The sequence below is a fragment of the Dromiciops gliroides genome, chromosome 1, assembly GCF_019393635.1.
Source record: "Dromiciops gliroides isolate mDroGli1 chromosome 1, mDroGli1.pri, whole genome shotgun sequence".
Taxonomy (NCBI): domain Eukaryota; kingdom Metazoa; phylum Chordata; class Mammalia; order Microbiotheria; family Microbiotheriidae; genus Dromiciops; species Dromiciops gliroides.
The window spans coordinates 755,122,681-755,137,532 of record NC_057861.1 but is presented as its reverse complement, the minus strand read 5'-3'; the positions used below and the strand labels follow the sequence as shown (position 1 = coordinate 755,137,532).

Here is a 14,852-nt window from a genome sequence, read left to right as displayed (position 1 = left end):
ATAATTCTGCGGTGAGTCATGGGGCAGGGTTAGAGTTGGGCTCAGTGACAAGCAGGCTTGATTGGGCCCCAGAAGACCTGGGCTAAAACCTGATTTTGCCACTTACTACCTGTGTGATCTTAGGCAACACCTTGACTTCTCTGAGGGACCAGATGGTCTTTAAAATTCAGTCTCTCTTTACATCTGTGATTCTATGACCTAGAAGCCAGGAAGACTGATCCCGTACCTTTAAACTCGGGCTGCATCTGCACCTTTGAAAATGAATGGGGGTCTTCCCTAACCTTTAAGTGCACAGGCTCTGACCATCCCAGGAAGCCATGAGCCATGCCACAGAAGGAGTTCCTGCAAACAAGGTTTTGTAATGACGGGTGCAGTGCAGCCCAGGCCACGCGAATCATAAAGCTGAGATTAGAAGCCTTGAGTTGCTGACCTCCCAGTATATGCCAGACGGTTAATTTCTAGGCACAGCAATAGTAGAAAAGGGGAGATTTGATGATATGGCTACAAATGGGGTGGGGGCATCTTTTCCCCTTTCCAGGAGTGTGAGGTGAACATCGGAAGCCCCATACCAAATGACAAGGGAGAAGAGTCTAGCCTTTTATGATTCTATTATCCCCAACAGACTGCAAGTAAGACAAAACAAACACAAAAAGAAAGCCAAACAAAAACCTATTGCCCTCCCCCTAAATATTGGGCTTTAAAAAAATCATGACTACATTTCTTTATTAATGCAGGAGCTGCATATGATGTACAGTATTGTCAAACCCAATAAGCCGCACTTGCATTAAAATTGCATTAACGTTTTCTATTAAATCATGTCAGATTTCAAAAAAGGCCTTGGGAACATTGAAACAACTTCATTGTATTCACACCCAGGCCATTAACGGTCTACTCTCTGGAAAGCTGTAAAGGAACCCAGCGGCCCACTTGTGGGGAGCCCAAAGAAAACAAATTTGGGGGGCCTCAGATCATCCTGAGGGGCATATTTCTTAAAAGAGAGTACCTCCCTTCTTCATCCCCTTAATAAATAATGAGGCTCTCCAGCCGCTTCCCGAACAATAATTCATCACCAACTTTGCTCCACTGGAGTTAATTGGTTTTCACTCATTATTATTTATTTACATATTTAGTCTTGCTAGATACTCCTCACCACCCCAAAGCATGGGAAAGATACTGACCTGGGGCCCAACAGGGAAGGCTGCTGGGTGGGCCTGGCTGGACGAGTGTTGGTCGGCAATGCTCGTGTCAGCAGGTGGTGGGTTTCCTCTGGCCCCTGGCAATCAAAAGAGAAGCCTTCCCTTAATATCCAGGCTGACAACTCACCATTTTCCTCTTACTGTGATGTCACAAGCCCCCAAGTCCAATGTGATGGGCCCAAGTGGGCTTATCAGTCACTCCAGGACGCCAATCACTTCTCAGTGGCATCAATTATGCTCACCCTCATTCAGGTTGGCCAACTCATTCAGAGATATCTCATGAGCTGACAGCAGGGAAACTGAAGACCCCGTCAGCCTGCCTAATGTGCTTTATATTAGACATCATTTTACGTGGAGCACAAGCACTCTCTTCCCAGGTGGGAGCTGCGTTTCTTCAGCTGTGATGAGGAACAGCATTTCTAATTCCTCAAAGCAAAAAAAAATATTGGCGATGTGAACAAGTCACATCTCCTGTGTCTCTCTTTAATCAAGTGTTCCCCAGGCCTCTCCCCCACCTGCCTCCCACACAATACACACTTAGATTCTAATTCATGACTATGTACAAGTTCTTCAAAAACAAAACCTTGGCTAAATGTCACTTCAGGCAATTCTTTAAACAGAAGCAGAGAAACAGAATTCCTGGATGCTTATAGAAGCAATCAGGCTTGAACCCAAAGTGTCGCTTCCTGCCTGCCTTCCTGTGCCTGGACTGATTCAGGGATCTCGTTTCCAAATCAGAGAGTTCCCACTCTTGTTTAAAGCCCAATCCAGACACCGCCTCCCATCCAGGGCACCCACCTCCTCACCAAATGATGTATTACTTTGTATAAACATTGCCTCTACATCGTGTTTACTTATATGTTCATGTGGTGTATCCACCACTATATACCGGGAGGCTCCCGGAGTGAGGCACCTAGGGTAGAGAGGGGATGGGGTGGGGGTTGGGTTGATGCATAAGACCTTAGTTCTAGACTCTGAAGGCACCGTACAGGTAAGTTATCACCTCCAACCACCTTGTTTTATAGATGAAGAAAATGAGGCCCAGAGAGGTTAAATACCTTGTCCAGGGCCTCACAGCTCGTAAGCTTCTAAGGCAAAGTTTGAATGCAGGGCAGGGACTTGGGGGTTTTTAATGTTTGTATCCTTAGTGTTTCACCAACTAGTGTTTATTAAGTGACTACTATGTGCCAGGCATTGTGGTTGGTGCTGAGGATGTGAAGAAAGGTGGAAAAAAGTCTTGGCTCTAAAAAGCTCACTGTCTAATGGAGGAGATAGCTTGCAACCACTTCTGGATAAACAAGAAAGATCCAGGGTAAACTGGAGATAATCCACAGTGGGAAGGCACTGGAATTAAGGGGGATCAGGGAAGATTTAAATGAGACATGAAAGAATCCACGGAAGTCGGGAGGTACAAATGAGGAAGGAGGGAGTTCCAGGCATGGGGGACAGCCAGAGAAAATGCTCAGGGGGTTTGCTTTATAGCAGGGGCTTGTAAAATTGTTTTGGATTGTATTGGCTGGACCAGAATCTTGTCAAAGATGATGATGGCAACATGGCCAAGTCTTTCTCAAAGGCATGTTTTATGTCTGGACAATTCCTGGTAAAGATTAAGAGAAGGAAGAAGCAGTAATGTGAATAGTGGCTAGAGGACTAGCCTTGGAGCCCAAATGTCCTGCTTTGGACACATGACCCTGAGCATCTCTCTTAACCTCTTGGAGCCCTAGTTGGAGAACAATTCCTCATCTGTAGGAGTAGAAGGACTTTTCTCTTCTCTTCCCTATGTGAAGGAAGAAAGGACGGAAAGATGAAAGGAAAGAAAGAAGCAAGGAAAGAAGGACCGAAATAAGGAAGGGAGGAAAGAGGAAGGAAACAAGGAAGGAAGGAAGGAGCAATTTTGTGACCTCTCTTGGCATTTTCTGATGGGTAGTTGGAATCCAATTCTATGTAGACCTGAACAAGCCCTTCTCCCCACTGTTTGTCCTAGGAATAGCAAGTAGAAGACAAGTCAAAACCTGTTTATTGGCACACCATGAACTGCCAAGGAAAAAAGGGGGGGGCATGATTCTGTCATACTTATAAATTTTAAAGAAGGTATTATCGGCTCATTTAAAACAAATTCTTCTCTATATTCTCTAAAGGGACAGACTTATAAATAATGGAAATGTGGCAAAAATACTGCAGCACATTAAACTACAAATAAAATTGAGTGCTACACATTATTCAATTGACTTCTATCTCCACTGCGATGTGTCAATCATAACCGCATTGGATAATGAGATTACGCAATCAGTGAGCCAGGCCATTATGCAGAAACCTGGAAATCTGATTAATTTGTAATATTTCTTGGTGCCGAAAGTCTGAAATGGACATTGCTCAGGGAATACTTACAAGCATTCTATTGAAATTCCTAAATTGATTTGGAACAAACTAATAAAAACACAGACTTGCTGACATTTTATAAAGTGAATTCTGTCAAAGTACGTTTGGCATTTTAATGATTGCCGTCATTTAATAACAAGGGTGAGATGACCTATCATAATAGGCAGAGGTGCCAGCAATTCCCCAGGAAGCTGCAAGAGAAGACCTCGACTGTTTGAGGTTTTTTTTTTAATGTTTGATTAACTTATTCTTCAAAAACATGGAGGCTTAGTTATTTTTGAAAAGAATGCACACAATGGGACATTGTGTAAAGCCCCCTCTGAATTCTTTTCTCTCCCAGGACTCTTGGCCTTTCAGACTTCCCGATATTCTCTCTATGGCCTAAAAGAACCACCCAGCTAGTGAGCACCTTGAAAAGCTCACCTCTAACTAGCCCTGTCCCACTGACGATCAAAGCTGTTCCATTTCCCTTCTTTAAATGCTCTTACTTTTGCTTTAGTCCATGCTAATTTGTTGACTATTCTTTTAGGAGGGACATAGATGAATGGGAAGGATACAGAGCAAGGTAGCCAGGATGGTCAAGGGCCTTACGTCGAAGTCACATAGGATTCATGAAGAACTCGACAAGGCGGTGAGGTTCAGTGAAAAGAAAATTTGTTTTGGAGTCAAGAGGACTGGATTCCAATGTCAGCTCTGCCACATCAGTGACTTTGGGTAGATCCCAACCTCTCTGTGCCTCAGTTTCCTCATCTGGAAAATGGGGGTGATAATAGTAATTACCTCCCAGGGCTGTTGTGAGGGTCCAATAACACATGTCTAATACTTCATGAACTTTGAAGTGTTATACAAAGTTTTACTGCAGGCTTGTTACTAGTGTTATCCTCCTCCTCATTCTCCTCATTATAGAAAAGAAATATTTTAGTAAACATTTTTATGTGCCAGGCATTGTTAAATGTTAAGGGTAGAAGGAAAAAAATGAAGCCATCCCTACCTTCAAAAAGTTTGTTTTCATTGAATGGAATAGGACTTAGTATATCATTGATTGATTAATATCATTAACAACATATTAATATTCTTATATGTGTATGTGTGCACACATAAATGTATATAAATACATGCCTATTGACTAATAAAAACTATATATACTGTATGTACATATTGTATGTATGTGTCTGCAATATAAGTTAAGGTAGAGGAATGGGGAGGGCACTCATAACCAGAGTGCTAAAGAAAGGTGACAGTTGTGAGAAATATTTATAACTGGTATCTTGGGAGAGGAGACCCGGTGTTCTTGCCTTTTTTTCTTAGTTCTTTCTCTCTTCCAAAACTTTAAGGTGTAGTTCTGATTGAAAATAAGATTCATCTGGGTCAAATCCAACTCAATCTTACAAAGAATCTTGGGTGGAGACAGATCTGTTTATCTAGATAACTGAAGTACTTTACTGATGAGATTTAGCCTGCACCAAACCATACCTAGGTGGAAACTATTGTGCTCTGATCAGTTTGGGTGAGGTCTATATTCTTTCTCTGATGTCTTTTTGACCAAGATTTGAGTGACCTATGTCACATATCCCTAGATTTCATTTTAATATAATGCACCTTCAGTAATGTCAACTGAAAAGATTTGATTTCTGTTAACCAATTAGATTTGATTGCTATGTGATGGACCTCCTTCAGTTAGAAGGGTATATAAGTTGTGACCCCCACCACCATTAGAGGTCTTTGGTCTGAGAGAGACATCCATTGACCATCCTTTTATTAATAACCTGCCAGCCTATTAATAAAATGATTAAATTACGCAGAAACTATGTCTCTCATATTTTAATCATCACACTGTAAGGGAGTTGGAATGTGGGTTGAGTCTTGGAGGGAGCTAGGATTTCCTATCTCTTACTAGTTTGTAAAATTTCTGAGGGAAGGAATCTGTCTTATCCATCTTTGTATTTCTATACCATTGTGTTGCATGGGGCAGACTTTTCAAGCATCTGTTGAGTTCCTTTTGATGTCTAAACAAGTTCACAAGCAAAATCTCCATCAAGTTCCCTGATACTGTGTTCTTTGGGAATACTCTTTGTTCCTTGTGGTTTCCCCAGGGTAGAAGTGTGGACTCTGTTTCAGCCACTGTCCTCGGCTCTGGTTGGAAGTCTTAAGTACTTTTAGTGACTTGAAGCAGCCCAAGCAAAGACTTTCCCAGCTTCTTCAGGAGGTGTCCAGATCAGGCTCCTTGGTGTAAAGACTGCTTGCCTTTTGATTTGGTTGGTGGATTGCTCCCACAACACTTAGGAGCTCTCCATTATCCACCACCAGTTGAACCTTTCTTAGGGTTTCACAGAGGACTGATTATAATAATGGACAGAGAAACCTTCAAAGTCTGCAAAGTTGTTCCTTATTATCCTTATGATGAGTCTGTGATGAAGATAGTATAGAAATCACGATCCCTACTTTATAGATGAAGAGCCCAAGGGTCAGAGAGTTTAGATAATGTATTCATAACAAACTACACAGCTAGAAAGGGTCAGAGACAGAATTCAAACCCAGGTCCTCCTAATTCCAAATTTGGCATTCTTTCCTTTATGCTAATATTTGGAGATGCCTCTTACAGACCCAAGAGTCTGGAAGTACTATGGGTGAAGAATAACAGGCAAAGAGAACTGGAAGGCGACCAATACTCTTAGGGAAAATGTTTAAGTGACATTCTGAATGGCTATTCAGAAAATGAATTGCATCCTTCAGCCTTCCAGTGGAGGCAGTCCATAATTACCTCTATATTGTCAAGGCAATGGCTTATGGGGGAATATTTAAGCCACTTACTTGTGAAAAGAATTGCTATAGGACTCACACTAAGCCTGCCTAGAATAGCCCAATGAAATAGTCTCAGCATTTTCTTTTTTTAAATCCCATCAGCCCAACTATTTAATTCCAAATATCTGCTCCACTGGTAAACAAGTCCCAAAAGGGAAACCATAGGGTCCATGAACTTAGATTAAACCAAATGTCTTTTAACCTGGAAGGAACTTGTAGCTTTTAGGATTGATTACCTTCTAATTTCTCTAGACCTACACACAAATGGTGTCCCTAGCGCAGCTTAGCATGGACAATTAGTTACAGAATCTCCCACCCACAGTTTATAAGGATTTCGATTCTATTCACTTAAGATGCTGACAAGTTTCATGGTCTAGCCCCTATGTCTGTTGATAATCTCAAGAATGCATGAAGTCAACACTGATCTACTATGGTTGATAGTCACTCGAAGCCCTCAACCACAACTAGGATCTTCCATGTCTGGTCAATCTAGAGAGCCTGATAATGAACCCAGTCACCTCCCTATGGCTGGTGGTGTTGCTGATGGTGGTAGTTGTGTGGCTGCTAACAATGCTGATGATAGCTAATATATGTTTTAAGGTTTGCAAAGTGCTTTATACACATTACATCATTTGGTTTCATTCGTATACCTCATCAAATGGGAGGAATGGTCAGCCACCATGTAATATATTGGCAGGACCTTCTGGGCAGAGTGAAAGTGATTCATCTAAGAGATAGTCATACTAGCCTAGCTAGGGGAGGAGAAAGACCACTGGGAGCGGAATCAGAGGAGCCAGCCTGGAACCCCTACTGTGCCACTTACAACCATGGGACCTTGGATGAATGACTTTCCCTGTCCAGGCCTCAGTTGCATTGTATGTAAAATGAAAGGGTTGAGCTAGGTGCCTGATAACATCCCTCCTAGCTCTCACTTTGATTCTTCAGAAGCAGGGAATTATTCCATTAGCTTCAGTTTCTGGACAATGAACTCTGATGGGGAGGGGGTGATATTGTTTATGAAGAGGTGTACTCAGGCCCTGGCGTGCTGGGTTCCCTCCCAGTGTATTGAAGTGTGCTTAATCACTGTGTACAGCTGTATCTCTTTTTCCTATATGAGACTGGCAGTTCTTAAAGGATGGTCTGGAGATTTCTGGGAGTCCCCAAGAACCCTTTAGGGGATCTGTGAGCTCAAAACTATTTTTAGAATAATTCTAAGATAGTTTAATTTCCAATATAGCAAATATTCATTGATATAACCCACATTGACAAAAGCTCATTTGAGGAGGGCAGGATACTCAACAATATTTAAGAAAAAAAAGGGATCCTGAGCCCAAAAAGATTGAGAACCAGTGACCTGTTTGAAAGAGTCAGGATTCAAAAAGATCTTAAGAGGCTGGAACATTGGACCAAATCTAATAAGATGAAATTTATTTGGAAAAAATTTAAAACCATATAATTGGGCTCAAAAATCAACCTTAGAAGTCAAAGATGGGGGAAATGTGGCTGAACAGTAATTCATCTGAAAAATATCTGAGGATTTTAGTGGCCCTCAAGCCCAATATGAGTGATGGATATGATATGCAGGCAAGTAGGCTGTTAGGATCTTGGGCTACACTGAAAGGCAGAGCTTCCAGGAATGGGGAAGGGAACAAGCATTTATATAATGTCTACTATGTGACAGGCATTGCACTAAGCACTTTACATATATTACCCCATTTGATCCCCACAACAACTCTGTAAGGGATGGGGGCCAATCATCCTGCTTTACTCTGCCCTGGTCAGATGACAAGCTGGCAAAACTTGTTTTCTTCTGGCTGTCACATGTTGGAAAGGGCATTAATAACCTAGAGAGCATCTAAGGGGTAGAAGTTACATCTATAGAACCACCCGTGGGACTTGTCAATCAGAGCTACCAGCCAATGAGCTTGGGTATGTGTGTGTGTGTGTGTGTGTGTGTGTGTGTGTGTGTGTCCCTGTTTCCTGTTAGGGAGGAGGTTTCTGGGAGAGAGGAATAAGGAAGTGAACGCTTGCTCAGAGAAGAACTCTCTTTTGGGTGAGGAACCAGCATGGTGGCAAATGGAGAATGGCAGGGGTCGGGGGAGGTAAGCCCTCTTAGTCATTTGGACACCAGCTTGGTGATGAGAGATTTCGCATGGGCTGCTAGGAAAGGAAACTGATTTCTTTCTCTCTGGCTATACCGAGCTAGGATTTCCATTCTATAAGGAATCTGTTCGTAATCTCTCTCTCTCTTAACTAACTTACAATATATATTTTAATAAATCTTTTTTTTTTTTTTGGTGAGGCAATTGGGGTTAAGTGACTTGCCCAGGGTCACACAGCTAGTAAGTGTTAAGTGTCTGAGGCCGGATTTGAACTCAAGTCCTCCTGAATCCAGGGCAGGTGGTCTATCCACTGTGCCACCTAGCTGCCCCTTAATAAATCTTTAAAAGCCTAAACTCTTGCTGAATTTATCAGTGATTTTAGCCAGCTTTCTCCCCAAGACTTGGGGGGGGTGCAGATTAGAACCCACAATTTAGATTTTAAACAACACACTAATTATAGTTAAGGGCACCACAACCTTCTGCCACCCATACTCCCAACCATGCTCCACTCTCTCCCTTATCAAATCTAATTTGTTGTAAAGATACTGTCATTTTAAGCTTGACAGTAATAATAACTAGCTAATGTTTATATAGCACCTTAATGTTTGCAAAGTACTTTACAAATATTATCTCATTTTATCTTCACAACCTAGGAATTCAGGAGCTATCATTACTGTCCCCATTTTACGAATGTGTAAAGCAAGGCTGAGAAAGGTTAAAGATTATATAGCTAGTAAGTGTCGGAGGACAGATCTGAACTTGGGTCTTTCATACCACAGGTTTAATGCTCTATCTGTGGCACCATCTAACGGCCTCTTCACAGCATCTCTTGGCTATATCCCTGAATGCCTGCTCACATGGCCATCACCCATCTTCAGTTCCTCATCACCTCTGAGTAGATCCTCACAATAGCTTTGTGGTTGGCTTTCCTGCCTCGAGTCTCTCCCCACTCCAATCTAACCCCCACTCAGCTGCCAAGAGGATATTTCCAGAGGCCTGTACTGACTATATCCTCTTACCCACTGCATCCACTCAATGGTTGTCCTTTGTTCTCAAAGAGAACCAAAATGACATCCCTATGTTAGAGTCAAGTTACAGTCTGTCCAACTGGGCCAATCAGACCAATAGGAGCTCAGAAGGCTCTCCCACAGGCTGGGCACAAACAGTCCATGGGAACACTTGGGGTGGATTCTCTGAATTAACGCATCTTCTGTTTCTTTTGAGCTACTTCCATTCTGCCTTGCTCAAAGAGTACAGCACCTTCTCTGATGACGGCATGCCATGCTAGGTGGTCCTGTGCCAGTGTTTCCCATTCTATGCAATCAATTCCAAAGGTCTTGGTGGCTCCTCATTCTCTCCAGGATCATTTGAAGCCCCTCACAAGTTGATCCCCTTCTCTCTTTCCAGTCCTCTTAGGCTTTTTCTTCCCTTCCCCCGAACTGGTCTACTTGCATTCCATGTCTGTGCATTGCATATGCCTCATCCCTAGAATGCTCTCCTCACTTCTGCCTCCTGTGGCTTCCTCTAAGACTTTGCTCAAATCTCAGCTTCTTCATAAGGCCTTTGCCAGTCTCTCCCCTATCCCCCTCCCCAAGCTGGTGGCTTCTCTGTGGGGTTACCTCTCATCTTCTCTGAATACACTTTCTCTGGGCCAGGACTTTACCCATTGTCTCCCACATTAGAATGTAAGCTCCTTGAGAACAAGGACTGCTTCTGCCTTTCTTTGTATTCTCATCACTTAGTGCAGTGCCCGGCACAGATTAAGAGGCAAGAACACACTGCAAAGTTGTGGCATGAAATCCAGAGTGAAAGGTCTCAGATTGGAGCAAAGGCTCTTCAGCGCATCTCTTAGCCATTCCAAAAGGAAACCCAACCCAGAGACATCTCTCCTTCATTTATTCATTACCAAACTGAGCCTTTCCACTAAGCCATATTATGAAACAAATATATCAGTTTTTCTCTTAAGAGAGTATAGTGTTCTGATGTCATCTCTTCCCTTTAAAAGAGGACATGGGAGATACCATAGAGAAGAGAAGGAAATAAAATCACCAGCGTGTATCCCTGCTCCCCACTGGCTCCCTGTGAAAGCTTCCCACCCCTGTAATGGCCCAGACAGCTTTTATAACTTGGGCCCTCCCTTCATCCCAAGAGGTCACATTCCACTCCATGCATTAGCACAAACATAATCACATTAAGGTCATCGAGAGCTCAGATGCTTTGTCTGCTCTTCAGACATCCCTCTCTTCCCATTTGCTGTTAGCACCTGAGAAGAAGAGGATGGGAAAGGTTACTGATTACCAAATGGGTGGTGGGATGTAGTGCTCATTTATGTCCTCTCATCAATACCAGCCTTGTGCTTCTCTGCCTTCACCTGGCTTTTTTTCTATTTCTTCAAACTTCACTAAATGCCAAGACGGGAGTGGTCAGATCTGTGAAAATCTTTTCAGAGCTACTGAAACTGTTAAGCATTTTTTATTTTTATCAAGATTTTTAAAAATTGATGATCTGTCTACATATCATCTGTCCATCTATCATCTATCTATCCACATATCTCTATATCCATCTCTATCTCTTTAGCTATCAATCTATTATCTAGCTCTCTATCCATCAACTGTCCAGCATTTGTTCATTACGTATCTATTCATCCTTATATGCCTATAATTATATCTACCTAGCTATGTCCATCTATCCATGATCTGTATAATCATCTATTATCGATATCTCTTTTTCAATCATCATAAATCTACCTATCCATTCACCGATTTATACTTTTATCAGTCTAGCTGATAGTTATCTGATATATATCTATCTACCAACCTATCCATCCATTGATTTATCCTTTCATCTATCCAACTATCTGCTTGTTATCTATCCATCCATCCATTGATTTATCCTTCCATCTATCCAGCTATATGCTTATTATCTATCATCTATTTATCTTCTTGTATATCTATTTTGTTTTTTTTTTGTTTTGCAGGGCAATGAGGGTTAAGTGACTTGCCCTGGGTCAGACAGCTAGCGTCAAGTGTCTGAGGTCGGATTTGAACTCAGGTCCTCCTGAATCCAGGGCTGGTGCTTTATCCACTGCGCCACCTAGCTGCCCCTTGTGTATCTATTTTGTTTTTTGTTTTTGGCAGGGCAATGAGGGTTAAGTGACTTGCCCAGGGTCACACAGTTAAGTGTCAAGTGTCTGAGGCTGGATTTGAATTCAGGTCCTCCTGAATCCAGGGCCGATGCTTTATCCACTGCGCCACCTAGCTGCCCCTCCTTGTATATCTATTTAACATTCGTCAGTATCAGGATATGGTAGCCAAAGAAGCTAATGCAATCTTAGGTTGCAGGAAGAAAGACGCGCTGCCCACGTCTAGGGAGAGGATACGCCAACATGTTTTATTAAGGTCAGGCCTCATCTGGAGGCTTGGGTTCCATTGTGAGCTCTACATTTTTGAAAGGACACTGATGAGCTGGGGAGCGTCTAAATGGAGTAGAAAGACTCTTCTGCACTGAGCCAGATGCAGAAGGCCCTCTAGATCATGCCTTATCAGGGAATTAGGAGTGTTTATTCTGGAAAAAAGAAGTCATTAATGAGGCGGTGATAGCCATAGTGAAAGAGAGATCAGCCTCTGCCTGCTTCAGAGGCTTCAGGGGGCATCATCAGGAGCTATGTATGGAAGCCACAGGGAGGCGGATTTAGACTTAATGGCAGGAAAAATCTGCTTCCATTAAGAGCTGTCCAGAAGTGGGAGAGCTACTGTAAATGCTAAAAGATGAATGGATGCGTGACGAAGCACTTCTTAAATCCATCCTGTGTGCCCGACACTGTCCTGAGAACCGAGTTTCGAAATACAAGCAAGGAAGATAATTCCTCTCCTCAAGAAGCTTGAATTCCAATGGGAGCACATAAAGGGGAAAGGGAAAGGAGAGGTCGAGCAAGGGAAGGGGCGGGGAATAAACATCTCTAGAGCACCTTCTAGAGGTACTGTGTGAAGCACTGTCTCACTTAATACTTACAGCAACCCTGTGAGTTAGGTGCTATTATCCCCATTTTATACTGAAGAAACTGAGGCATACAGAGGTTAATTCATACAACAAGTAAGTGTCTGAGGTTCACAGAACTAGTGAGAGTCTGAATCAGGTCTTCCTGATTCCATGTCCAGCACTCTAATCACTCTGCTTCATAGCTTCTAAAAAGGGACTGCAAGGGTGGGGATGCCATGACTTGGAAACTATCAAGTTACCAGAGATTTGGTTCCAGGCACAAACAGGAGAAACCTCATGCAGCAGAACCCAGAGCGGCTCCAAGGCCAGAGGAGATTCTAGGTTTTCATGGAAGGGAGATGGAGAGTTGACGATGATGGCAAAAGTGTGCGGGCAGGGGGCGGCTAGGTGGCGCAGTGGATAAAGCACCGGCCCTGGATTCAGGAGTTCCTGAGTTCAAATCCTGCCTCAGACACTTGACGCTTACTGGCTGTGTGACCCTGGGCAAGTCACTTAACCCCCATTGCCCCGCAAAAAAAACCCAACAACTCATCTTTCAGAGCTTTGTCTATAATCTGTGTTTACTTAGCAGGGCATTTGTTATACACATACTATGATGGAAGCTTTTGGAGGGCAGGAACTATTTTACAAAAAACACATTTTTATTTCTAGAACTTAGAGCAGCACATTCATTCAACAAATATGTATGTAGTAGGCACCTCCTGTGTACTAAACACAATACTAGGAGCTATGTATATAAAGTTAAAAACAAAACTGTCTTTTTCTTCAAGGAGCTTCAGCTTTAATAGGGCAAAAGAATATACATATATTAATAAGTAAATACAAACATATGTATACACATATATGTACACATGGGCTGCTAGGTAACACAGGAGCAGCTAGGTGGTGTCACAATGGATAGAGTGCTGGGCTGAGAATCAGGAAGACTCATCTTCCCAAGCTCAAATCCAGCCTGAGACCCTTCCTAGCTGTGTGACCCTAGGCAAGTCACTTAACCCTTTTTGCTTCAGTTTCCTCATCTGTAAAATGAGCTGGAGAAGGGAATGGCAAAACCACACCAGTATCTTTGCCAAGAAAACCCCAAATAGGGTCATGAAGAGACAAACACAATTGAAATGACTGAACAACAACAAAAATAGGTACATATATATACACATGTGTATATATATATATATAAAACTAAGTAATTTCTTTTCGGTGAGTGGAGGCATTAACAACTTATACAAACATACAATACTTCATAGCTAGCAATTGTATGGAGTTTTAGGTTTGCTAAATACTTTACAAATATTATTTCATTTTGTCCTCACAAAAACCCTGGGAAGTAAATGCTATTATGATCTCATTTTTATAAATGAGAAAACTGAGGCAGACAGAGGGTAAGTGACTTAACCAGAGTCACACAGTAAGTATCAGAGGCTGGATTTGAACTCAAGTCTTCCTGACTGTAGGTCCAGCTCTATCCACTATACCACCAAGCCTATATATAGTTACAGAATGGCTAAACAAATTGTGGTGTGTGAGTACATAATAAACAATAAATAAACAAAAAAAAGCATAAGAATGCTTATATGAACCAATACAGAGTAAAGTGCAGGTAATCAAGAAAACAATCTACTACCCTGGAAATGGAAAGAATAATAAAACTGAATTGAATAGTGATTATAATGAACCAGTTTTTCCCTGAAGAAGAAGTGAGAGAATCCAGCTCTCTCCCTTCTTTACATGTCTCCTCACATGCACAATTGCACAATGTCTCTGATATGGTGGAAGTATTGGTGGTCATTGTTTTCTCTTTCTTTTTTCTTCTTTGTTAGAAGGGATGGCTCTCCAGTAAAGAGGGAGGAAGGAGATATTTTAAAAATTAAAGTTGTATAAAAAGAAAAGCTTTTAAGCAACTCTTTTAACAAAAAGAAACACACACATATGTGTGTGTATATATATGTATATGTGTATGTATGTGTGTGTATACATATATATATATATACACACACACACACACACACATATATATATATATATATATATATATATATATATATGAATGAAACCTTTCCCCTCTCCCTTTGTCCCTGACTCCTTGAGAAATTCCTGAATGCAGAAAGCCTCCTCTGCATTGAGGCAGACAGATAGTTGGACAGTCAGAGCAAGACTGAACCAAGAGTTGCCATCAGAGAAGTCATTATTCCAATAGAAAGTGATGGTATCTGGATCCCACAGTTCCTAATAAATATGCTACAAGAGCTCAGATGCTTCCAATAGAAATCAGTCGATGATTATGCCTTAATTGCTACAACCAAGAGAACTGGAGTCCAGGGAAAGGAGGTGGTCACTTATATGATCTGCTTTGAAAGGTGGTTGGTGGCCATCCTTC

General features: G+C 42.0%; 1 protein-coding gene across 2 annotated transcripts in view; it reads right to left on the bottom strand.

The window, feature by feature from the left end:
- POU6F2 (POU class 6 homeobox 2) overlaps positions 1-14,852 on the bottom strand; it is a 494,621-nt gene that overhangs the window by 261,737 nt on the left and 218,032 nt on the right. For both annotated transcript variants that reach the window (XM_043978842.1, XM_043978849.1), the window contains exon 3: positions 1,179-1,273. In XM_043978842.1, the coding sequence (XP_043834777.1) occupies positions 1,179-1,273 (95 nt within the window). The remainder of the gene's footprint in view (positions 1-1,178; positions 1,274-14,852) is intronic.